This window comes from Rhinolophus hipposideros (genome assembly GCF_964194185.1).
Source record: "Rhinolophus hipposideros genome assembly, chromosome: 25".
In the NCBI taxonomy this organism is placed as follows: Eukaryota; Metazoa; Chordata; class Mammalia; order Chiroptera; family Rhinolophidae; genus Rhinolophus; species Rhinolophus hipposideros.
Genome location: NC_138071.1, coordinates 26870777 through 26894705, shown reverse-complemented (window position 1 = coordinate 26894705; position 23929 = coordinate 26870777). Strand labels below are relative to the sequence as shown.

The 23929-nt window shown below is 59.7% G+C and overlaps 2 protein-coding genes across 3 annotated transcripts; both read right to left on the bottom strand.

The window, feature by feature from the left end:
* Nucleotides 1–1096: 1096 nt before the first annotated feature.
* Nucleotides 1097–5419, bottom strand: ASIC3 (acid sensing ion channel subunit 3). The gene is given in 13 exon segments (XM_081038650.1): nucleotides 1097–1241; nucleotides 1383–1441; nucleotides 1616–1687; nucleotides 1781–1860; nucleotides 1942–2033; nucleotides 2312–2459; nucleotides 2563–2619; nucleotides 2704–2905; nucleotides 3095–3222; nucleotides 3438–3588; nucleotides 4301–5157; nucleotides 5160–5178; nucleotides 5182–5419. Coding segments are annotated over 13 exon segments (2019 nt in total). The 5' UTR covers nucleotides 5257–5419; the 3' UTR covers nucleotides 1097–1162.
* ABCB8 (ATP binding cassette subfamily B member 8) lies at nucleotides 5026–22553 on the bottom strand. Of its 2 annotated transcripts, XM_081038648.1 has the most exons (18): nucleotides 22353–22553; nucleotides 18689–19004; nucleotides 18187–18342; nucleotides 18015–18109; nucleotides 17779–17884; nucleotides 16940–17101; nucleotides 16763–16848; nucleotides 16549–16646; nucleotides 16015–16120; nucleotides 12936–12969; nucleotides 12599–12735; nucleotides 12320–12414; nucleotides 12043–12176; nucleotides 11045–11192; nucleotides 9497–9747; nucleotides 6470–8855; nucleotides 5796–5919; nucleotides 5026–5158 (listed from the first exon to the last, which is right to left on the bottom strand). In XM_081038648.1, exons 1-16 carry the CDS (start codon nucleotides 22445–22447, stop codon nucleotides 8730–8732), a joined length of 2145 nt encoding a protein of 714 aa, XP_080894774.1. In that variant the 5' UTR covers nucleotides 22448–22553; the 3' UTR covers nucleotides 5026–5158; nucleotides 5796–5919; nucleotides 6470–8729. The 2 variants fall into 2 exon arrangements, with proteins under 2 accessions (XP_080894774.1, XP_080894775.1); XM_081038649.1 differs by lacking the exon at nucleotides 18689–19004 and having other exon boundaries at nucleotides 22353–22531.
* Between the last annotated feature and the right edge of the window lie 1376 nt (nucleotides 22554–23929).

The window sequence follows — 23929 nt, the reverse complement described above, 5'->3', positions numbered from 1 at the left end:
GGTGGTCTCTGCTCCGTTTCACCACCCTCTACCACCCTGCTTCCAGCTGGGACACAATTTAGCTGTCCCGTGCTTGCTGAGCTTCTCTCTAAGTGGCCTGAGGCTGACCCTCACCCCTTATGGCTGGGCTCAGGGGCACTGCTGTGCCCACACATGTGCTTATGCACTCGTGTGTACCCCTTTTTCCCTCTACCCAGGACCGCCTGAGACAGTCCTGAGGGGTTAGGCAGCCAGTGTTTGAGAGCAAGGACGGCCTTCCACAGAAGTAGAAGAGGGCCGGGCCTTTCCTTGTAGTTCTCCCTATCCCACGGGGGCTCACCCTGTCCCTTACCTCTTCATTCCCTCCCCCCTTCCCTAGGCCCAGAGAGAGGCTGGGACAGGAGAGACCCAAAGATGTGGTTAGATCAGGAACATCCCCTCCCTGCTCCCTTATCTGTCAGTTTTCCAATATTGGGTACAGAGAAAGAGAACGGGGAAAATGGCCGAGGCTGGGGCCTGGGTGTGTCCTTGCTGGCAGGAGTGGGAAGGGAGGGCCTCCTTCACCATCTAACCTGGGGCCTCTGTTGTGGGCAGGCTGGGAAAATGAGACCTGTTCCCATGGAGACGGGGTGTGCTGGAGCTTGGTCCTAAATGTGGGAAAAAGAGGCATGATCTAAGTAAGGCAGGACAACGGCTTGTGTTCTAGGAAGTGGGGAGTCCCTCTACCTTCTCGCTGCTTGCTCTCCCACTTCTTACCAGGCTCTGGGGCAGAGCCTTCTTCCAGCCATTCCTTATAGTCCCGCAAATGGGACTATCCTGCCACTGACTCCTCTCCACGCGGACACATGACCTGGGGTTCCATTCTCTCTGAGCTGTCAGTCTGACAAAGTCATTCCCACTGAGATGCAAATGACTGGTGCTCTTGCCCTGTTCTCTCCCAGAGGGAGTTCTGGAAGTTAACTCAGATCCCTCCCATATTTCAGACCCCATGCCCTCTAGATGATGGCTGGCAGAGCTCTTGTGTCTGAGGAGTGCTAAGTTTGGCCTGACTCGTCTGCCTGTAAGAGGAGTAGCTGAGACGCATGACCAGCTGAGGACTTTATTGGGGTGAATACAGCCAAGTTATGTGCAGGCTGAGCATGTCCAGGATGGCAGGGTGCGGCCCTGAAGACAGACATGAGGTCTAGAGCCGTGTGACGAGGTAGCAGGTGCGGTGGGAGGCAGAAAGAGTCCTGGTGACGGCACAGGGAGGCGTGGGAGGCCTGCCGAGACAGACCCCAGTGCTAGGACAGGGCCTCGCGCCCCCTACCCTGCTCCTGCCGCTGCCCTTCTGGATCTGAACTTTGCCCTCCGGACTGTAACTGCCCCTCCTCCCCTGACCTCAGGGAGCCATTTCTTGTTACCTGGGGCCCAAGCTGAGATGGGGCACTTCATTTCGATGGCTGCCCATCCCTTCCTGAAGCTGTAGGAGTAGGGACAGGGTCAGAGGAGGGGAGGGGACCAGCCAAGGTCACTGCTCACCCATCCCTGCCCCACTGTTTTTTCCCCCAGCTGGGCAGGGATGGTGTTCTAGGTTTGGGTGTGGGGGGAGGAACACTCAGATAGAGATGGCAGAGGAGGAAGAGGAGGTTGTTACCAGATTGGTGCTGGAGTGCTTTTGGGGGCGCTTTCGGTTCCAGAAGTATCCCAGGACCCTGTCTCGGAATACCTGGGAGCAAGCAGTGAGGCAGGTGGCCACCTTCCACCTTGCCCTGGGGCCTGGGGCTGTTTCCCCCTCCCCCAGCTGAGGCCCCAGGCCTACCTCACAGAGGTAGTCCAGGATCTCAAGGATGGTGAGCAGGCTGGCCCCGATGAAGAGCCCCATCTGGCCCCCAATGTCGCCTGTGGACGCCCAGGCACCGTCAGTCAGTGCACAGCCATGTGCTGCGCCCACCCCTCCCCCACCCCCAGGCGCGCACACACCAAGCAGCTCTGACACCTCATAGGCCTTCTTCTGCTCCACTGTCTCATAGTTGAGGGCCTCAAAGAAGATGTCTAGTACCAGCACGTTGTTCCTGGGGGAAAAGAGGCGGGATGTTCACTGGCCAGCCCCCCGGGGCCAGCTGCTGGCGGCAAACAGGTGATCATTCTTGAGGCTCTGACTCCTTTCAAGAGCCCCCGGAGGGGCGTCACTGCCCCGTTTTGCAGAAGACACAGCGTCAGGAAGGTTAGGCAGCTTGTCCAGAGTCCTAGGGCCCGGTGCTGACGTGCAGACTGGTGTCCCGCCCCGGTGTGCGAAGGAAGACTCGGCCAGGGGAAGGGTGCCCACCCCTCCCCCGGCCGCGCAGCTCACGCGATGTAGGCCTCGCTGCGGTTGTATTTCCGGGCCAGGTAGCGGGTGGCAGGGCGGCTCGGCATCCGCACCATGGAGAGCTCCTTGGCGTAGCGCGTGCTGGCGCACGGGTTGGGGCAGGTGCACGCGTCCTTCCGCATCATGGCATCTGCGGGCCACAGTTGCCGGGTCAGGGCTGTCCGCCGCGGGGTGGGGGTAACAGGTCGAACCGGGGAGGGACGGCATGGTATGCGGGGAGGCTGGCCCCTTACCCAGCGCGGGGTTGGCGCAGTCCTTGTACTGCTGGGGGCTGCACACCGGAGCGCCACCTGGTGGGGGGGACAGTTTCAGGGAGGCCTCCTAGGCTCTGGGCCGCCCCCCCATCCGACCCCTCTGGCTCCCCAGCCCTTTACCTGGCATATGCATCATCCGGCAGCCGCATTTCCGAGCCACGTAGCGGGTCTCGCAGGCCAGGCGACACCCCATTAGACTATACGGAGGCCTGGGGCCTGGAGTGGGGCCGGGGGGACCCAGGGGATCAGAGGGTTCGGAGTCAAAGTCAGGGTCCAGAGATCTCGAGCTGCAGTCGCCCCAGGGCGCCGGCAGGAAGCTCAGCTGTAGAGGGACTGGTTAAGGATGCTTTGGGACAAGCGGGGCACCCCAGGAGAATGTGATCAGTCCCTGGGGAATAGAGAGGCCCCTGGGTCTGAAGAGCTGGGGGGTTGGGGTCGGAGGTGGTGTGAGCTGAAGGAGCAGGTCGAGACCCTTGAGGGGAGGGGAGTTTGGAAGTGCAGGGGAGGATACTTGCTGCTGCTGGCAGGACACAAAAGTCTGGTAGCCAGGGGCCACCCCAAAGCCCAGTTGGTCGATGATGGGTGGCTCCTCCTGGCTGTGGATCTGCACTCGGATTCCCACCTCAAATGGGGTCTCCTCTGTGGAGGAAGAGGGACCTAAGGCCTGGGTCCCAGGAGCTCCCCTGCTGCAGCCCCTTCTCCTTGAGGACGATGAAAGGCCAACCTCACCCACCCCCTTCTCACAAGGAAGGACAGCCTTAGGTCCAACCCCAACACATCCTCTCCTCTCCTCCCCAGAGACGTCTACACCCCATTGGTGCCCCACTCCAGCCGCCACACGCACACCCTCATACCCACGTCCTTCCACACAGGCAGATACTCATCCTCCTGCACGTCCAGCATGACCTCCAGCCCATTGCCCGCGCCGCCCTTGGGGGTGGTGAGAAGCTCTGCCCCATTGGCGCCGGAGTTGAAGGTGTAGCACTGACCCATCCGGGTGAAGATCTGGGTGGGCAGACAGGGGCAGACTTCACCAGGGCACAGGAAGCCCAGCCAGCCAAACAGGGCCTTGGCACCTCTCCCCTCCCCATCCCCTATTTGTTGGCTCTTCTTTGAACACTGAGACACACATCTCAATGCCCCCGCCCTTCCCTCATACAAGCACATGTAGCTGGACCCTCATGGCTCCCATTACTCCAACTCTTCCTTCCTCTCCGCCCCCAGCCCAGGGCACAGCAACTTTCTTTGGAGACTGGGTTAAAGGCAGTGGGTCCCAGTTGCCCTCCTCCAGGACTGGCAGAATGTTGAAGAGGCAGAGAGAAAACCAGCCCCTACTTTGGCAGAGAGAGGGGTCTTTTGCCCTAGAACAGTCCCACTAACATCACCGCCCCCGCCCCCGGAGCAGGGTCTCCACAGATCACAGACCTGGGGCCTGGAGCCAGCCTGGGTGAGTGTCCCATGCTGGTAAGTGTGACCTTGCAGGCCAGCTGAGTGACAGAGAGAACCCCATGGAGGACAGCTTCCTGGGCTGAACAGAAAGGCACTGGTGGGGTGGGGGCCTGTGGCCTGGCTGGGAAGGAAAGGGTCTCGGGTATGGGTGTTAAGGTTCCCTGACTTTGGGGGAGCCTGGGCTGGCAAGGCTGGGGATGGTGGGTCCTTGGCAGGGATGGCTGGCACTCCTGGGTCCCCGGCAGGACAGGTCAGGTGGCCAGCTCACCGCGGTGAAGTTCTCCGGCCCGCACAGTTGGCCGCGGTAGCGGCAATCTAGCAGCATGTCCTCCAGCGTGTGCCCTGCCCGGGCATAGAGTCGGGCCATGTCGAAGGTGGGACTGGGCATAAAGCCGGGTGACGTGGGGGGCCGGCCCAGGGCGCGCAGGAAGGCGGCATGCTCGGCGGGCTCCAGGCCCAGCAGCGCTGGCCCAGCCCAGTGCAGGTCGTTGGGTGTGAGGCGTGAGCGGCGCAGGGGGTTGATGTTGCACAGGGTGACAGCCGGGAAGGTGAGCCGGTGGCTCTCTCGCTCGTCCAGGGCCGTCTCATGGTGGAACTCCCCGTAGTAACGCACCCTCTCTGCCACCTGGTAGAGGAAGGCAGCCAGCGACAGGAGCACAGCCACAGCCCACAGCCCCCGGCGCGGGGTCAGGCTCCCCGGGCCAAAGACATGGCCCAGCCCGTGCAGTGTGCAGCTGCTGGCGAACACGCGGATGTCTGAGGCGGGCCGCCGGGCCTCCTCCGGCCCCGAGGGGGGCTTCATGGCTGGAGCCGAGGGGGGGGTGACCAGGTGGCAGGGGCTTAGAAGGAAGAGAGGGTCGGTCTGGAGGGCCTGGCCAGGCAGGGGCTCACTGCAGGTGCCAGGCGAGGACGGAGAGGTGGAGGAGAGGAGCCAAGCCCGAGAGGGAGGTGGGGAAGCACTGGCCTGGCTGCCTTGGGTTCGGTGGCCTGGAGGGTCTGGCTGGCCTTGACCAGGAGTAGGCTCTGGCTCCTTGGGGCGGTGCTGGGCTGGGGTCTCCGTAGCAGAGAGCAGGTAGGGTGCGGCTGGCCTGGCCAGCAGGGCAGTCTGCTGCTCTGCTGAGCCAAGCTGCCGCAGAGGATTGGGTTTCAGCAGTGAGGGGGTAAGGGGGCTGGCAGAGCAGCCTGGGGGGCGGGGGAGGTCCCTGGAGCCCCAGGCTGAGCCATTAGTGCAGCGTGGGGGGTGTCATGGCTGTGGAGACCAGAGGCGCCAGCAGGAAACCACAGTAACCCCAGTAGGGCTTGAGGGGGAGCCCAGAGACAGTTGGGGCTGGGGTACTCTCAGGGCCTCTAGATTCCCAGCTGCAGCCCCTGTACAGAGCTGAGAGTCAGTCACTGGCCCTTGGCCCGGCCCCTCCCTCCTCCCGTCTCCTCCCTTCCCACTAACTTCACCAGGGTTATTGTTCTTTCATAAAGAGCGGAGTTGGCTCCTGACCAGGCTGGAAGGTGGTGGGGAGTTTGGCATTGGCCATCTCCGCCTTCTGAGCCCCCGTGTCCCAGCCCACACCAATAGCCAGGGCCTCTGCAGGTCCCACGTCCCAGGGGTCTATCTCTTGAGTGACCCTCTTTCCCAATCCCCACCCCACACCCAGGCCCGTCTGTCTGGGAGGTTGGCTTCCACCACAATGATTGTGGGCTCACTTGCCACCCTCCCAGGTAACATGGGGTACCCAACTGCCACTCCCAGGTATAACACGGGTGCCCACCTGGTACCCAGGTATAACATGGCTCCCCTTCCAGGTAACATGGTCCAGCTTCTAACATGGACGCCCTCTCATTTCACATCATTTTTCACTTAACATATTCTGGAGACCACGGGATATCCAGTACCTGGAAAACATCCCCCGTTTTAAATGGCTGCATACCATTCCATTGTGTGGATGCCCTCTCAGTTATGTCACCATGCTCCTATGATGGACTCCGGGGGTTTCCAGTCTCCCATTACAGACAACAGTGTTCCCAGCGATATTGCATAACTGTAACTGCCAGAAACAGGACTGCTGGGTCAAGAGGCAACTGCCTGGGTCATTTGCTAGAGGCCACAAAATTCCTGGCTGTGGGAGTTACAGCATTTTACACTCCCGGCCGTATCACGGGAGTATGCCTATTTTGCGTGGGGCTTTTCTAAAGGAAGACCCTGTACCCCTATACCAGCTGGGGGACCCTGGGCCAGTGCCTAGCATGGCGTGACAACACTGGACTTGAGAGGACAGAGCTGGCACATCTGAAGGTGCTTCAGGGGACCCAGGACGATGGTCCTCAAGGCCAGCTCATGTTTGGTTAATGCTCACCTATCCCCCACCTCGTGTGTCAGGAAGAGGGAGACGATGCCCACTGGGGGCCGGAGGGAAAGCAGGTTTATCTCCACCAATTTACTTACTGAAGGGTTTCTACTGTCTCCCTCCATGAAGCAGGAGAGTCACGTTGAGGCCGCCAGGTTCATGTTGGTGGGTTCTTGGCTGTGAGTAGCAGAAACAACAAAGCTCGCCAACCAAACACAATCACAGTGCTGCACCCGCCTGCCCACCTGTCTGCCCTCGCGAGACTGCAGCCATCACGGGGCAGGGGCTGTTCTCATCCCTACCTCGGGCACAGTGACACGACAGGTGCGTAATGAACACACTTTGGACAGAACGAGTGGATGACAATGGTTTATTGCACAGATGTGACCTCCTCCTGAGGCTGCAGCATTGCGACTTTTAAGTACTTTACCACAGATTATTCCACTTCAACTCTTAAAACAAGTGTTCAAGATGAAGCACAGCCAGGCTTACAATCCACATCGACTAGCTGCAGGAGCCAAGGGCGAGGTTAAGGAGACACAGGGCCCGTGGCACAGCCTTCCGGCTGCAGGCCAGCGGCGGATCTCACTAATTCCCTAGTTGAGCTGGGCGGGAGGCAGGATTCGGAGGCCGCCCTGAGGGGGTAAGAGGAGACCTAGAATCCGGTGTCAGAGGCTGGGGGAGCAGGAACTGGTTCTCCCAAGGGAGGGGCTGGGCAGGCCAGCGTGGACTTGGCCAGGGCGCTGAGGCCAGCTCTTGGCTGCACTAGGACGTGTTTAGTGGCAAAGCCACCCAGAGCCTGCCCCATGCTCTGCCTCCTGGGCGGAGGCTGCCCTAGGATGTGACCTCTGATCAGTCAGGAAGTGGGGCAGCAAATAGGGTGGCTGTGGCCCTCAAGTATTTTGGGTGGTTTGTCCCCAAAGTGCCACCTGGTCCTAAACCACACCCAGAAGAGGTGGTGGGGTCTCCCACGCAGGTCCTGCACTCACACCTGAGCCACTGCTACCTCTTCCAGGCTGGCCTCCAGCTGTAGCCGACTCTGCTCTCCCGCCATTGCTGCTACCCCTCGAAACATGGCCTCACCCTTCTGTGCCACATGATAAATCCAAAATTCTTGGCTGGCATTGAATTCCGATACAGGACACAGGCAATGCCTCTTCCCACCGTAGGGTGCAGGGTTCAGCGGGGCCCTCAGCCTGGACCTGGCTGTGAAGGGTAAGGGTGCCTGGTGGGAGGCGACGTGGGCAGAACCAAGGCAGGAGGGGTGACCGTCTCTGGGAGTCCACGAAGGCCGGTGGCAAACCCTGGCTACTCACAGGTCTTCAGAAGCCGATGGAAGCCAGTCCCACCTCACTCACAGCTTTAGGGCCACAGGCTCATGCCACGGGGGCAGTTGGCCAGTCCTTTTTCAAGGTGAGGCTCTGGTCCCATCCTCCATGGTCTGGCAGTGACGGCTCCTCCTCGGACTGGTTTTGTATTTTGCCAATACGAGGGACTTAGCATTAACCCTTCCTGAATGGCTTGGTGACCTTGCTGACTGTTGGCTCTACGTGCCCCGCGGCTGGAGTTTGGGCTGTGTCCCAAATGCCTTCTCTGTCCCCTTCAAAGCTGGTGTCTTCACAATGAAGGGGGCTGCCCACAATCTGACCACGTGACAGACTCGGGATTGGGGAGGCAGGGCAGTGGTGGGACAGCCAGGCTGGACCAGAGTACTTGCCCCCCTTCCTCTTCCCGGGGGCTGAGGCCTACGAGGCATCTGTCCCATTGGGATGATGGGAGGGCGAACTCTAGAAATAAGGACCGTGGGAAGGAAGAGAAATTGTTCTGAGGATGGGGACTCTGGGTTCAAGGGGTTAGCCCAAGGGGTGAGCTCCTTTTCCCAGGGCCACGAGAGACAGTGGGGAAAGAGGGGTGTCAGGAGCCAGCCAGGGAAAGTGAGGTCCTGGCACGGGTGTGGGGAAGAACCCCAGTGTGAATTTCCTACCACTCCCTGACCCTGGGTGTAGTCTCCGGAGCTGGGGCCTGGATGCCTTTAGGCTGTCAGGTAGAGGGGAGACTCAGCAGTTTCCGAGAGGGGGTGGGGAAGGTCTGGGCAAAGGGAGGGAACAGAGCAGGGGCCTGGGGACTCTGCCTCTTCCCTTGCGCAGCCCAATGACTCAGTGGCTCTGGCAGGAGGGTGGCAGCCAGGCGGCAGGAGAGGGAGTAGATGGGAGCAATCCCGACCTCCTCCCAGCCCAGCGCTTGGCCAGGGTTTTACTGTGAGGGCAGCCACAGCCCAGCACGCTGGCCCTGCTGGGGACTCAGTCCCTGGCCCCAGGTTTTGATGCTCAGCAGTGACCAGACTGCAGGGGGCTGCTCTCAGGAATTGGGGTGGTGGTTCCTGGGGTGTCCGGGGGCCCCAGGAGGTGGGCCATCCACGGCCTGTCTCCGGATGAGCTCGGCATAGAGCCCACCTTTCCTCAGGAGCTCTTCATGGGTCCCGGCCTGGAGAGGAAGGAGGGGCAGGTGGTCACCTAACCAGAGCTCAGAGTTCAGGGCCTGAGGAGGGCTGGCTTTGTATCCGCCATCGGGGTCACTGTCACCTAATCCAGCGTCCCTTCTGAGGACACTGTGACACAAAGGCACAACTGGCTACAGGTGCCACTGGCACATCTGTATTTGTAAAGTCACCTCCCTGCTTAGGGGGATGTCAGAAGAGCAGCTGAGCCCCTTATAGAGCCCAGATTCCAGCTCGTGGTCCACGGTCCCTCGTGAAGCCCTTCAGCTTTTGCGTGAACAAGTGGCTGCGGGGCTGGGAGCCAGGCCCCACATGACTCCAAGCCCTGCGGTGGACCCAGGCTCTGGGTGCTGCCTCTTTTGCACCCCAGCCCTGGTCACCACACGCTTCCCTGTGATCCGGGGAGCTCTGCTGCCCCCAGGGGACAGAGGAGGGCACTGGGGCTCTGAGGCCAGCGCTGACCTAAGGGAAGGAGCTCCTGAATACACATGGGCTGCTGCTTCCAGGAGATGGCCCAAAGCCTGCAGAGCCAGGCCCGACCCTCATCCAGCTCGGCGGGGCCACGGCTCCACTGTGTCCATAGCTCACGCTGCCCCACCCACCGACCGGCTCCCTGGGCCCCGCTGACCTCACAGACCCGGCCATGGGCCATGACGACAATGTGGTGGGCCCCGCGGACGGTGCTGAGCCGGTGGGCGATGACCAGCACGGTGCGGCCGGTGCTGGCGCGGTCCAGGGCCTCCTGCACCACCCGCTCAGACTCCGAGTCCAGGGCGCTCGTCGCCTCGTCCAGGATCAGCACCGCCGGCTGCTTGATGAGGGCACGGGCGATGGCCAGGCGCTGCTTCTGGCCGCCAGAGAGGGTGGCGCCCCGCTCACCTGCGGAGGAAATGACCCTCAGCTCTGGACTTGGGGGTGGCCCCCCAAGGGGGGGCTCCTTAGGGTCCTCCCCTGGCCTGTGCGTGTTCTTCCTGCCTCTGCGAGTGCAAGGACCACACCTGTCAGCATCCGGTCCCACATTCCTGGGCAGATGTGTGCACACTCATGCAGGGTGACCCGAGTCGGTGCCTGTCACGTACCGCAGCAGGGCCCTAGAGGCAGGATGGGGCTGCCTTCCCGGGCCTCTGGGTCTCTGCTGCTGTGGGGACATCCAGGACCCAGAAGTGGGAAGACCACATCTAGGGCGAACTGCGGAGGTGGCAGCCTGGGAGCCAAAGAGCCTCCAGGTGACAGTAATCACAGAGCAGCGAGGGACAGATCGCGGCCCAGAGTGTGCCAGGTCAGAGGTACAAGGAAAGTGCCAACCAAGACAGGGAGGCACGGCCCCTCCAGTCAGGGGAGTGTGGCATCTGAGCAGCGAGTAAACCAGCTGGGTCAGTGACACAGGACATGAAGGATCGCCCCAGATGGGGGACACTCCTCGGGAGAGAGCAGCTCAGCTAGAATAGGGCCCAAGTTTCAAGAGTTGAGCGCCCGAGATAGGCCTGCACTTTGAGATATGCGAGAACATTCCGCAACAGAGCCTGGAGACTCTGGATGATACACCGGGCCCCAGAGGTTGGAGAGAGGACCTCTGAGATGCACGACAAGGCTGCGAGCCGCCACGCAGACGTACTACAGGGCACAGGGCGACGCGACCGCATGTCAACCAGAGGTGCTTCCAGAACCAGCAGAGCCCTGTCCTGCCTACGTCAGGAGACAGGCCTGCTCACCAAGTCAATGCCATCGGTGACATGGGGACAGCTTCAAGCTAACGAACAGGACAGGAAGGACACAGGAGCCAGAGGATACAGGATTATGATGAGGTAACACCCTCTGCTTCTGGTGGGGTCTTGGGACACAGAGCCCCCCAATAGCACGGATCATGGCGTCGCTGGCTGGTCCTGTACAGCCACCCAATGCACCTGAGAAATGGGTCGCGAGGCACCTGCACAGACCTAGGTGGTACAGCCTGCCGCCATCCTGCGAGCGGGCTGTCACTGACCGACACGTGATGTGGGGAACGAGGTGTCCCCTCTCTGCAGCCTGCTTGGCCCTGCACTCCCTGTCCCCACAGAACCGTCTCTGTCCTCCTCGGCCACAGGTCTGGTCTGGCCTTCCCTGAGGCAATGCCTGTGCTCCTGTCCCCTCAGGCCCCTCCTTGCAGACCCGCGGCAGACGCTGTGCCCGCGCTCACCGACGATGGTGTTGTACCCCTCTGGGAAGCTGGTGATGAACTCGTGAGCGTTGGCTTCCCGCGCAGCCGCGTAAACCTCTTCATCGGAGGCACCCAGCTTCCCGAAACGGATGTTCTCCATGATTGTCGTTCCAAACAGGACTGGTTCCTGGGGGGGAGGGAGGGGCACAGGAAATGTTCTGACTTTGCCCTGAACCCCTGAAGGGCGGCGTGTCAGGAAAAGCTATTCTGGCCAGACCGGGACCCCTTGGAGGGCAGGTAGGGACAGTTCAAAGTTAAAGGTCAAATGAGAACAGAGGTCCATCGAGGGGGCAGGCCAAGCTCCTGCAGGGCATGGAGCCCCTCCGGAGTGGGAACAGGAAGGTGGCATGGGAGCATGACCAGCTGGCTCCACAGCTTCCCCCCCCCGGAGAGAAGCGGAGGGAGGGGTTTGCACTGTGGCTTTTTTTCTGCCATGGCAGCAATGCTCGTGGGTTAGTAGGACGTCCTGTTTAAGCACACACAGTGGAAAGGTGGACTCTCTGTGGGCGGCACCACCTCAGGCGGAGAGAAAGTGGTGGGGCCTCGCTTAGCGGGGGTGGGAAGGGCAGGGGCAGGGGAAAGCGGGGGGAGGCCACCAGCAACCAGGCCACCAGCGTGGGCATCTCTAGGCCCCCAGACACCAGGGCTTGTCAGAGAACCCGGGGATCCTAAAGCAGCCGTCCCAGCCCCACCTGCTCGGCCACCTGGATGGAGGAACAGTGTTCCTGCCTTAGTGAGATGAGGCCAGAGCTGGGGTGGCCCCGGACGCAGAAACCTCAGACCCCGAGGGACACTGGAGAACAACTGAAGAAGGCCAGAGGCCCCCAGAGCAGGGGGTGGCGGACTGGGAAGGGGAAAAGGCCTGGGCGCCATGAGGACTGAGAAGCCGGGCTGTGGGGAGGAAGGGGACGGGCCAGGTGGACATTAAAGACCCTTCTCGGTGACCCCGCGCGGTGAGGAAAGCCTTCTCTCCACACCTGGCTGATGAAGCCGATGACCTGGCCCCGCAGCCAGGAGGGGTCGAGGGTGCGCAGGTCCCACCCATCCAGCGTCACCATGCCTGTGGTGGGGTCGTAGAAGCGCTCGAGCAGGGAAGCCACGGTGGTCTTTCCTGTGGAATCGGGTTGGGGAGACAGGGCAGTTGGGGGGGGCATGGGTTTCTGGAGACTGTGCCACCAGAGAGGGACCCATGATGGCAGTGGAAGGGCTCTGCTCTACGTGGCCACCACGGGAAAGGGTGCGGGTTCTTCTTACCTCCGCCGGACTGGCCCACGAGGGCCACGATCTTGCCAGGGGGTAGCGTGAGGGTCAAGTCTCGGAGCACCTGGAAGCCGGGGCGGCCGGGGTAACTGGGAGGGCCAAGACACCCTCAGTTAGATCGGGTTCCCGGCCCGTGTTGCCCGGGTCCCCCTGAAGTCGCCCTGTACCCGAGGGGGCTTATTCCAAGGGAGACATTGGCCCAGGGCCCAGCCAGCTCCCCTCCTAGCCTCAGCCTGGAGGGAAGGACCCCTGTGCTCACCCGCTGACACTGACCTGAAGCTGACATTGTGAAACGTGATGGACCCGCGCAGGTGCTCCCTGGGGATGCAGCTTCCCCCAGATAACGGGATGCAGGGGCTCAGTGTCATGTACTCGAAGACCCGGGCCCCTGCACTGAGGCCCCGCACCACCTGGGGGGATTTGTCTGCGTTGAGGGAGGGGTGGGGTCCAAGGGGACGGAGGGGAGTGATGGCAGCACCCCCTGCCCCCCACACAGTGGGCAGGGACGGGATCCCCTCTGCCCAACACCCCCCCGCAGCACACAGGTGATGTTGGTGGCTGATGGCACTCCAGCCCGGATCTGGGACCCAGCCCCGACCCTGCCACTCACCTGACCAAACAAGACAGAGAGGTTGGCCATGGACCTGTGAGGAGAAGAACAGTGTTGAGAATGGGGACAAGAAGTGCCTGAGGGAAGGCAGGCCCCGGAGGGCCGGGTCTGGGTCTCAGCTGCACAGGGGACAGATGGGTGAGGCAAGGAAATAGGTGGCCTGCAGCCAAAGGCAGGGTGTCCCTGGAATCTGGGACGTAGGAGCCCTGGGACCAGGCAGGTCACTGGGCAAGTTGCCTCTCCTTTCGGAGTTGCGTCTTCTCCTCGGCTGGATGAGGCAGACAGCTGTCAGCTACCTCAGGACTGGGGGTCCCCGGGCTCAGTGGGGCTGGATTCCATCTGGCCTGCAGCCTGCAGGGCAGAGGCAGGCTCCCGAACGCCGTCAGCAGAGGTCAGGGTTATGAGGCCCACATGGGCAGGTCAGCTCTAGGGCTGCACACTCCTGGGGCAAGCAAGGACTAGATAAGGTGGAAACACAGGTATTCATCCTTTCCAAGAAGGAAGAAAACAGAAGGCACTGGACCACAGGGCGACCTCTGGGAGACCCCAAACAAACTCCCTGGAGGCACTTTATTGTGGGCTTGCCCTGTGTGGCTCTGTCTAGACAGAGGGTCGCCTCCTCCGTCATGCCGGGCTGTCGGCTGCTGGGAGGAAGGTGAGTCACTGCTTCTTAGTCACCACTCCTGACGGGCCTGGGCGGCCCGTGACAGTGTGTGCGTCTGTGAGTGTGTGCACAGGCCCTTCCCGAAGAAAGGAAAGACTGACTCCTCAGCAATCTCACTTCTTCCAGCCCCAGGGTGGGTGTGGGGGGAGGGGGAGGAGACTGCAAGGAAATGGTTCTGGCGGGCTCAGAGCCATCAGGACTTGCCAAAAGGAGTGGGGAAGCATGGAGCACGGAAGAGCCAGGATAGCGAGTTATCTGTGGGTGAGAAGGGAGAACATTCTCAAGAGATCTGGAAGCCATTAGTGCCTGGCAGAGGTGCCAGGCAGCAACCGAAAACCAGATGCACATGACTCGCTGGTTTGTGATGACCTTGCTCTCAGAGATGGCTCAAAAGAAGGCCTCAACTCTCCCTGGAGGCTGGGCGGGGTTGGGGGGGCCGCCCATTCCCAGTGGGGCCCAGACTTGGATGTGGCCCAGGTGGCCTGGCCCTGACTGTAGGCTGTCTGGGCACCTTTCCATGTCCTCCGGGGCTCCAGTGCCACTAAAAAGAGCCCCGCGCTGGGGCCAAAGGTTGAGGCTGCTTGAAGGTAGGGCAGCTCTACCTCCCGCCCCTCCCCTCCCCCACTCCCGTTGCACCCCAGGAGGAAACACATCAGCTTCTGTAATAAAACAAGAGCCGACTCCTCCCCAGGAGCTGAAAGGCCCCCACATGGATGGGCCCAGGGCCTGTGGCTGTGGCAGCAGCCCCGCCTGGCAGGCTGTGAGGCGGCACACATCAAGTCCTGGGCTTCCTCTGGCTGCATGAACTCTAACTGGCGAGGCAAAGAGAGGGAGGAAAAGAGAGGGTCTATGCTCAGGCCATAAAGGAGAGTGGGGGCCCCAGGGAAGGCGAGGCTAAGGAAGGAGGGCCAGGCCTGGGGGCTGCAGCTGCACCCCCTACAAGGAGATTTTCCTGCTACTGCCCCATAGAAGGCCGAGGGTGGCTGCATGAAGGGAGCCAGCGGGGCTGTAAGGGTCTTCAGGACTAAAATGAGAGGCCAAAGGTCAGCCTGCGGAGGGGCAGCAAGGGAAGGCCTCCTGTGCCTGTCTCTGCAACAGTCAGAGCTCCTTAGTCCCAGGGCCACCAGGGAATAGTTCCCGGGCTGGAGGCGGGTGGGGCCACCCAGGACCAGAGGGGGCTGACCGGACCCCAATCAGACAGCGCTGGGCAGAAATGGGGCCGAGGGTGGGGGTCTTTTCCACCTGCTCATCTCCGGGTGAGCTCCATTCTACCCGGGACAATAAAAAGGCTGATGGTGAGGGATTCTGTAGGAAACAGGTCGTAAGACACAAAGCTGAGCCAGGCCACAAGTGCCATCAGAATCAGAAGCAATGGGGTGGGGCATAGAGGGGGCATCTGGGGTGACATTCTATTTCCCTGACGTGGTTGGTGCTAGTGCAGCTCTTCACTCCTCAGTGACTCATTATAGCATACTTCCGTTATTCATCGTAGCGTATATTTACGTTTTATGTATTTTTATACATACAGTATGGACGTGGGGTGGGGGAAGGCAAAGTGAAGAGAAATGGCAGGAGGAACTGCTAGTGTTTAGCTGTGGGGAACCAGGGAAGGGGCGGCCTTGGGCCACGTGTGGCAAAGTCAGCCGAGAGCTCAGGGCTGCGGGGCCCAGAGGAACAGGTGGGTTTCAGAGCAATTAGTGCAACGAGCCACGAGGATGGCCATGCATGGGAGAAAGCCAGGCAGAGGAGGGGAGGGCGTCAACAGCGTGTCAAGATGGCCTATCCATATACGGACCCTCATTCAGCCCTAAAAAGGCAGGAAATGCGGACACATACTACATGGATGACCCTGGAAAATGCGGTGCTCAGTGAAATAAGCCAGACACGAAGGACAAATACTGTATGACCCCACTTAAGGGGGTGCCCAGAGTACCCAAATTCACAGAAACAGAAAGCCTGCCAGGGGCTGGGGGACGGGGTCGGGGGTTAGTGTTGAATGGGCACAGAGGTTCAGTTTTGCCAGATGAAAAGTTCTGACGACGGACGGTGGGGATGGCTGCACAACAGTGTGAGTGTATACACCACTGAACTGTACGCTTAAAAATGGTTACGATGGTACATTTTATGTTACGTGTATTTTACTATAATTTAAAACAATTGTAAAAGCTTGTCAAGGCAACTTCTGAGGTGTCTGCAAGGCTGAAGGTAACAACTGCGTTTCTGAGTATGGTCGGTGAATCGGGCTGGAGGGGCTGCCGCGAGCCCGGATGGGCTCTCGTGGAGGGCATGGGCCCTCCCCCCTGCCCTGTGCTCCCCTGGGGGTGCTGGGCCGGCCTGAGGCTGCGCGGCAGTCCCCAGAGCAGGCTGGCACCCTGGCCCTTGACCCAGCAGGGACAGGAGTGGCCGCACACTCACCTCTGCACTGTCTGGGAGGCCACCAGGAAGGACATGAGGTCCCCTCCTGTCAGCTGCTGTCCAGCCACGAGGGAACCCCCAATAAATAGGGTGCCCAGAACCATGCCTGCATGGTGAAAGGGACAGGTGGTTAGGGAGGAAGCAGCTGGAAGCGGAGCACAGAGCCTGGCCCAGGTTAGTCCCCAGTTCCAGTCCCTGCTGTGCTTCCAAGGGACTGGAATCTCGGTGAGTCGCTTGCATACTCTCTGCCTTTGTTTCCTCATTTGGAAATAAGTGGCGGAAGGGCTGGGGGCTGTCTCCATGGCTTCCTCCTGGGCAGGCTGGCAGCACAGGCTGGCAGCACACTACACACAGCTCGGTGGTGACATCAGCCCACCTGCCCACTGCCTGTTACCAGGCTCGGGCACCCGGTACCCGACAGACATCTGAAGGACATCAAGCAGGCGAGAGCTGCCCCTCACCAGCTTGCTGGGACCTGTCCTTTGCTCCTCCTCAGCCGTGACCCGGACCCCCAGCAAGGTTTTGCTCACTCACAGTTGAAGGCAATGTTGGAGAGCCCCTGGAACAAGGCGATGCCTCTGCCCAGCTCCTCTGCCTTAAGGCGAGACCCCTCCAGCTCTGCTCCGTAGCGTCTGGGGACAGAGGCCAAGCCCTGCCCTCAGGAGGCAGCTGGGTCGGGGCGCAGGGCAGGTGGGGGTGCGTTCGGGAAACCCCCCTGCTTGAGGCTCTGCCCCTGCCCGGCACTCACTCTTCTTCCCGCTGCTCCATGGCGAAGGCTCGCACGGTCCGAACGTTGCCCAGCGCCTCATCCGCTACCCCTGTCGCCCTGGCAACCTGCAAGGTAGCCGGGAGATAGGAGGCCGGGCTGGCAACGGGGTCGAGTGACAGGACTGAGAGAAGGGGGACCACAAAGGAAGTGTCGTACCTGCTCCTGACACTGGCGAGACAATTTTCGCAGCGCCGAGCCCATCAGGGTGCCCACTGCCATCAGGGCGGGCGTGGCCACTGTCAGCAGCAGCGTGAGGCGTGTGGACAGCATGGACAGGGACACCAGGCAACCAGCCACCTGGGTGCAGCTTCGCAGCCCCTGGGGAGAGGGAAGGAGGCAAGAAGGCTGTTTGGCATCAGCACCACGACATGCGGGGCGTTACTGATGGTCAGCTGGCTACCGCCCTACCCTCCCAAGGCCAAGGCCACTGGGCACAGAAAGTAACCCCCTTCCTGACCAGCAGGCATGACGGGGCTGGGTGAGAATGCCTGTGCACTTGGCGCCCTGCCCGACAGATCCCAGTTTCCTTCTCTTTCTGCTCTAGAAACTGAACAAAAAGAGTCACATGGAGATGCTGTGGGCGTGTCTGCCATGATCTCACAGCCATGGCACCGTCACGGGTGGCTGAGAAGAGGACACCGGTAATACAGTAAAAAGCCATTGCTCATTCTCAACACTTGTCAGCATGCCAGGCTGGGGGCAAGGCAGGCCAGGGTGACTGTGCTCTTGGCACGCTGGACCAGGAAAAGCTCTTTGTCGGAGTCCTTGGGAAGATGTTCTGGGGAGGTGAGCTTTCAGAACAGGACAAACAGCCTGTCCTGACCTTGGACACTGCCATGGCACCTCCCTTCCACGAACTCACGACCTTCCCCATTTCCTCCTCAGACAGCAGGCGTCTCGCTCTGCTCCATGTAAGCCTAGGCTCGGGGCCAAAGCACGGGCCGGGCTGGCACATCTGCATGGGGCTGGGGGCTCGGGGAGCGTGTGGCACTGACCTGAGAGATGACCAGTTTGAAGGATGATTTAAACTCCTGCACGTCAGTTGTCAATCGGTTCACCAGCTGCCCAGTCTTTTTAGCATCAAAGAAAGCAATGTCTTGTCTGGCAGAGGGACACGGGGGCAGCCGGTGGGGGAGTGGGGGAGACGTCATGTCAGGGAGGCCCACCCCGACAGCCCGGGATCCCCGGGGCCCCTCGGTCACCCCGGCCCACACCCTGCCGCTGGCAGTACCGGAGCAGGTTGCTGAAGAGGGCCTTGCGTATGTCCAGGGCCATGCGCTCCCCGACGCGGGACAGCAGTACCAGGTAGCCGAAGGTCAGCAGTCCCTGGGGGAGAGGCGGGGGCACTCAGGGGCGCCCGGGGGGCCCCACTGGCTGCGCCCAGGCACCCCCTCCTGCTGTACCTGGAGGCCGTAGAGGAGGAGCAGTTTGGTGCTGAGATTCCGGGACTCATTCATGAAGCTGCCCACGTGCTCCCGTGTGTACTTGGCCACAATCTCCACCAGCTGGCCCAGGAGCAGGGGGATCTGCACATTCACCAGTGCCGCACCCAGTGCCAGCTGTGGGGGCAGACAGTGGGGGGGACATGGTCTTCCCCACCCCCAGCCTTGACCTTGGCCCTTCTCTCCTGCTGTCGTCCATGCTTTACTGCTCTCTGAGACTTAGCGCCCAGGCTGCCAGCCCCTGGGGACCCCTGAACCCTGCACACCCAGCCGCCCTGCGCAAGTTCTCCTGGTATCTCTTGGCTCCTGGTCCCTAAGCCAGCCCTTGCTGCTTCCTAAGCTCTCGTCTAAGACTTCACACGGCCGTCAGACTACGCCTACACAGCTCTGGCTCGGGCTTCTGCAAACCCCTGGCTGGGTCCTTCCTTGTCTCTGGTTTTGGGGGTGCCGGGGAAGGTCTCACCACGACAGCAGCCCCCAGGACCAGCAGGTGCGGGCGCAGAAACTGCCAGAAGAGCTTCCAGTTGAAGCGGGACTCCACGACACAGGGTTTGGAGTGGGCAGGAGGGGCCTCTTCTGCCTCACACAGTGCCACAAGGCAGAGGCGGGGGCATTTGCTCAGCACCACGGGGCCCAGGAGGGCTCCCCCCACCCAGCGCCAGGCAGAAGGGCTTCGGCCAGCAGCTGGGGGCGCTCGAGGGAGGCAGGCCCGGAGCTGGCACCGCAGCTGGGCCACAGCCCTGAGGAGGTAGGAGCTGTGCTGGCCATCATCAGAGTGCCTGTAGGGAGAGAATCACACTGATGGCCCCAGAGCACCACTGTCCTTCCATTGAACAACACACCAGCAGAGCCGTGGGCTGAGCTTGTTGGACAGCGGTACTTCTTCCGCCAGGCCCTACACTGCCTTTCTCAGGGCTGTTCTTGAGCAATCCTGGTTTCTGAGACAAACACACATATGCAAAGTAGCTGAGAATGACACAAGCACATGGAATGAAGTCGTAAGGCTGTTCTCCCTGTGCCATCGCTCAGTCAGGCCCTCAGCCTCCACAAGTACCTCTCGACCAGTGACCCGCTCCTACCCTCATTCTCTCAGATCACAGCACATCAGAGCTGGAGGGCACGCCGCACGGCAACTAGCCCACGGCACTCCCTTACAGATGAGGACACACAAGTCCTGAGTGCACATGCCTCGGAGAAATGAGAGAGGGAGCCCCGCCTGGCGGCCATGGCCCCGCCTCACTGACTTCACAGTCCCGAGTTAGATCCTCGCACCCCGGGAGGGAGATGCCATTCCTCTCACCTGACAGATGGCAAAAAGTCATGTGGGGCTGAGAGAGCTAATACTCTGTCCCCAAGCAGCAGAACTGGGAGAAGAGGGGAACTCTGCCGTGTCATTCCAGAGTCGAGGCTCATTCTACTCTGCCTTGTAACCTGCCCAAGGCCATGTGTGGCAGGGCGAGGACTGGACCCACGGCTGTTGACCATAGGGTGTTGACCACCCTATCATCCTGGCTCCTCCCAGGCCTCGAGTGCTTATGTGACAACGTACGGAGGGAAAAGAGTGACATATTCCTTCGCCATCAGCTGAAGGAAGAAAAATAAATGAAAATCTAAATAACATATCTTGTCACCTTAGATAGGCCAAGACCACCTCCTCTTTCCTGCGGTTTCCATATCTGTAGATGCCAATTTAGGGCTGTGTGCCTACTGTGGGCAGTGCTCTGCTATGAGGCACACGGAAGGAACAGGGCAGATGGGGTAAATACCCTCCTGGTGGTTAGGCTTTAGTGGGGGCACAAGGAGCTCATGACAAAGCTTGCGGAGTGTGGGGCGTGTGGGGAGCACTGGGGAGCACAGAGCAGGCGCCCCTCCTCCTGTCGGAGGGAGTCAGGAAGGGTGGAGGTGGGCGGGAGCAGTCATTACCGTCCTTACAAAACAGGTGGATGTTGGAGGGCAAGCAATGAGGACCACGGTGGTTTTTAGGCTGGGATGCTAACAGTCAGATTTGCACTTTAAAGATCACAGCAGAGGGGAGTGGCCGGAAGGGGACAAAACTGGCTACAGAGGCCTGTTAGAAGCCAAAGTTATCTGAAGAGTACATGGTAGGGTGCTCACAGATCCAAACGAGATTATTGATGGGAGAGGCTTTTAAAGAAAGAACAGAGTGAGTGAGAGGTTCTTCCTTGACTATGATGGTCTTTTCTAGTCCCAGGCTGTCCTAACCGCAGACTTCGCCCCATCCTTCCCTTGTGTCAAGGAGGCCCGTGCTTCTTGTCACCTCTATGTAGTGCCTCCACTCACCCCTTTCCACCTGCCTGGTTTTTATGTCTTGCTCTCCAGTGGACTTTACGTCTATCTTACATTTTAGATGGAGAAGCTCACTCTGCTTCTACCCTGTGTCACTGTCCAATTTCCCCATTAGACAGTATGTTCCTTGAGGTCAGGGAACTCATTCATCATTGTATCCCCAGCACTTAGCAGCGCTCTGGCACCTAACAGATGTTCAACAAATGTTTATGTTTGCTGAGTGCATGACCTCATTAGGAATGCAGAACAACCTGACCCACTACGGCAGTGTCTGCAAAGTTTTGGACTTACTGAGGCCCACAGTAAGAAATACACGTTAGATTGTGACCCAGTACAATGAACATATATATGTCACACAAAATTGAAATTCACAAAATAACACTTTCTCTATTTTTTGAAACATATATTCTATTTTCTATTATGTTCACTTTTAAGTGGTCCCAACGCACTGAGTTCATTTTATGATCTTACACGTTTGAAAAACACTGCACAAATGAATGCACAAATACTTGAATATTATTGGGTCTCTTTCCTTGGGTTTCTCTTTGGCTTAAATAATATCAACACCTTTACTCTTTTCTTAAGGCCTGTTTTCAAACCTTTTAATAATTTACCATGGCCACTTTCCAGCTTCTCTCATCTTCTCCAAACTAAGTAAGACTCTAAGCGGGGCTTGGTCACTGCCAAGAACCGCCGCTTTACTTCCCAGCAGTGGTACTTGTGGTGGCTCCAGCTCCGCCCAGCTCTCGCCCTCTATTAATCAGATGGACTCTCCCAACAACACAAGTCCACAACCACCCTGTCACGCGAGGTGTCATGTGGGGTCTCTGGTCCCGCTCCCCACATAAGAACGCAGGACATGGTGAGGCCAAAAAGGAACACCCACGGAGCCATAGGTAGAGGAGTCAGACCACTATATTCTCGCTGGCGGCTGGGCTGGAGACACAGGAAGCAGGAGCCACACGATTCTCCGCCAACCCACCCCACCTGCTAGCTGCAATCCGCGCTTGCTAGCTCAGCCCCGGCCGTTATATCAGTGGCTAATGGCTCACTGGTTACAGCTGATGGCCAACTAATCACAGCTGATGGCCATCCACTACCCGAGCCAGCACCTTTCCATGTGAGGCCGAGAGCCTGGAAACTGCTCTCTGGGGCTGTCCCCACACACCCGCTCTGGGAATCTGCTGCCTGCGTGGCCCTCCTATTATTATATTTACTCCAGGAGCAGAAGGGAGTACGTGTCTTCTCGTAAAGCATTCACACTGGAGGCTCAGGGTCCTGTCCATTCCCCACCCGTCTTTCTCTCTCTTTAGACCAACGTGTGTCACGTGATCACAAGCACTACCATGTACAAGTTACTAGACTACCTCTGCACCCACATCTAGGAACCATCTTTGTTCGGCTCATTTTGAATCTTGGGAACACCACCAATACTAAACGTCTCTGCATACGAGTAATTTCTACCCAAACCGCCAGATCGATTCCAAGAAAAGGGGACGGAGGCCAGAACAGCGACATCTGTGCAGCTGCACACGGCGCCCCCTGGCGGCGAGTGCGGAGCGGGCGTGGTCACCCGCCCCGAGCGCTGCCTCAGTCCGCCTACACGCGGATACAGATGCGCGGAGGCTCCCGCTGGCACCTGGGTCATCGCTATAAATAATTGAGGCCAATCCCCCGGGGAGTGACATTCCACCCCGGGCCAGGTAGGCCTACAACTCCCAGCTGGCCTCGCGCGAGCCCAGGACTCCATCTCCCGGCGGGCCCCACGCCTGGCTGGCGGGTCAATGGCCCGTGCTCCCAGTAGGTTTGTCCCTTTTTACCTGACGGCCGAGAATGTCTGGAAGCGGAGGAGGAGTAGCGGCCTGCCTGCGACAGGACCGCTCCTCATCCCGACCCGAAATAAATGCAACAACATGATGCGACGGGAGAACAGGAGTAATCGGCCACAGCAGTTTCACCCCCATCCCACTGAGGTCTCCATGTTGGCTCCGACCCCCATCCCGACAAGCCCCTCGCGCCTCGGGATGATTGGCGGAAAGACGTATCAATTTCTCTGCAAGCTGTGATTGGAGAAAACCTTGTCCGCCCCCTCCTTTAGGAACTGTGATTGGAGAGAGCCGCCTGCCCCTCCTCCCCAGCTCGGGGCGGGGCCCAGCAGGCTGGGGCACTCACTGCCTTTTGCCCGGGGCTGGACCTTGCTCTGGGGTGACGTTTTGAGGGTGTGCAGAGTGCATTCGCCACGCCTGGGCATTCAGAGTCACGCGTCCGCCGCTGACCTCCGGGCCATTCTATCCGTGCTGCTGGCTGACTCTAGAGGTCCCTGGGTCTCCAGGGAGCGTAGAGTGCTGGCTCTGGGGAAAGAAGAGCCGAGAATCGGCTACGGAGTTTTTTTTCAAAATACGTGCACGTGCCTCGCCACCCACTCCGCTCTCCCGGGGGAGTCAGAGCTGTGCGGGCGGCAGCGACATATATTTGAGAAAAAACTCCCCCGGTGATTCTGATACCTCCCCCCACACACTCGGATGGAGGTCGGGTAGCTGATGAAGGCGCGACCTCAGACCCGTGTCCCCGAGAGACCGCGGGTCAGGCTGACTTGCCTAAGTCTCCCATCACACGGCTCCTGAACCTCCGTTTAGGGCTTATTTATTTCTTCCGTGTAATTCTTAGTTTGCGTTGCTGCCTCCCCCACTGGGCTGTGACTTCTTTTGGGTGGTGGCCTCCGTTCCTCTTTCCCCTCCACGTGCCTGGCAGGAAAAAGGGCCCTTTATAATAGATGGACTTGAACCAGGGTGGTGAGGAAGCTGTTTGGGTGAATCGGGGGTGGAACGAGGTGGGAAAATGCGCTAGGAGTAGTTTGAGGTGGGGCTGGGTGTCTGGAGAGGGTGTAGGTGAGGGATCCAAATGTGAGCGGTGGGGTATTGAGGTGAATGAGGTTGAGGAGAGACCACACAAAACCCCACATAACCCAGCTTGACAGATGTCTCAGAGAGAGCTTGGGAAATTCCTAGCCCTTCTACAATATGGGATTTCATCTGGGGCCCTAGGATGGCACCTCTAGAAGAGGGGAGTCTTGTTAGAGCTCTGCCTCCTGATCAGGGATAAAATTATGCAAATCCTGACCCAGGATGACAGTTCCCCTCCCAGGAAGGAGGCACAGAAGGAGAATCAGGCATATCTGGACTCAAATGTTGGGGGCAGTTCTATGATTGATTGCCTCCATAATCCTCCAGTGAACAATCTGGGAAGCACTCTGTTTCTCTCTTTAGTTTATGGAGATGCCCCTACATCAACCCTTGAGCCTAAGCCCTGGAGGCCTGACATCTCAGTGGCTGAGTCAGCACCCCAGGCATGGACTTCAGTAGGAAACCTGGTGATTCAGGGCTTCAAGAATGGCGTT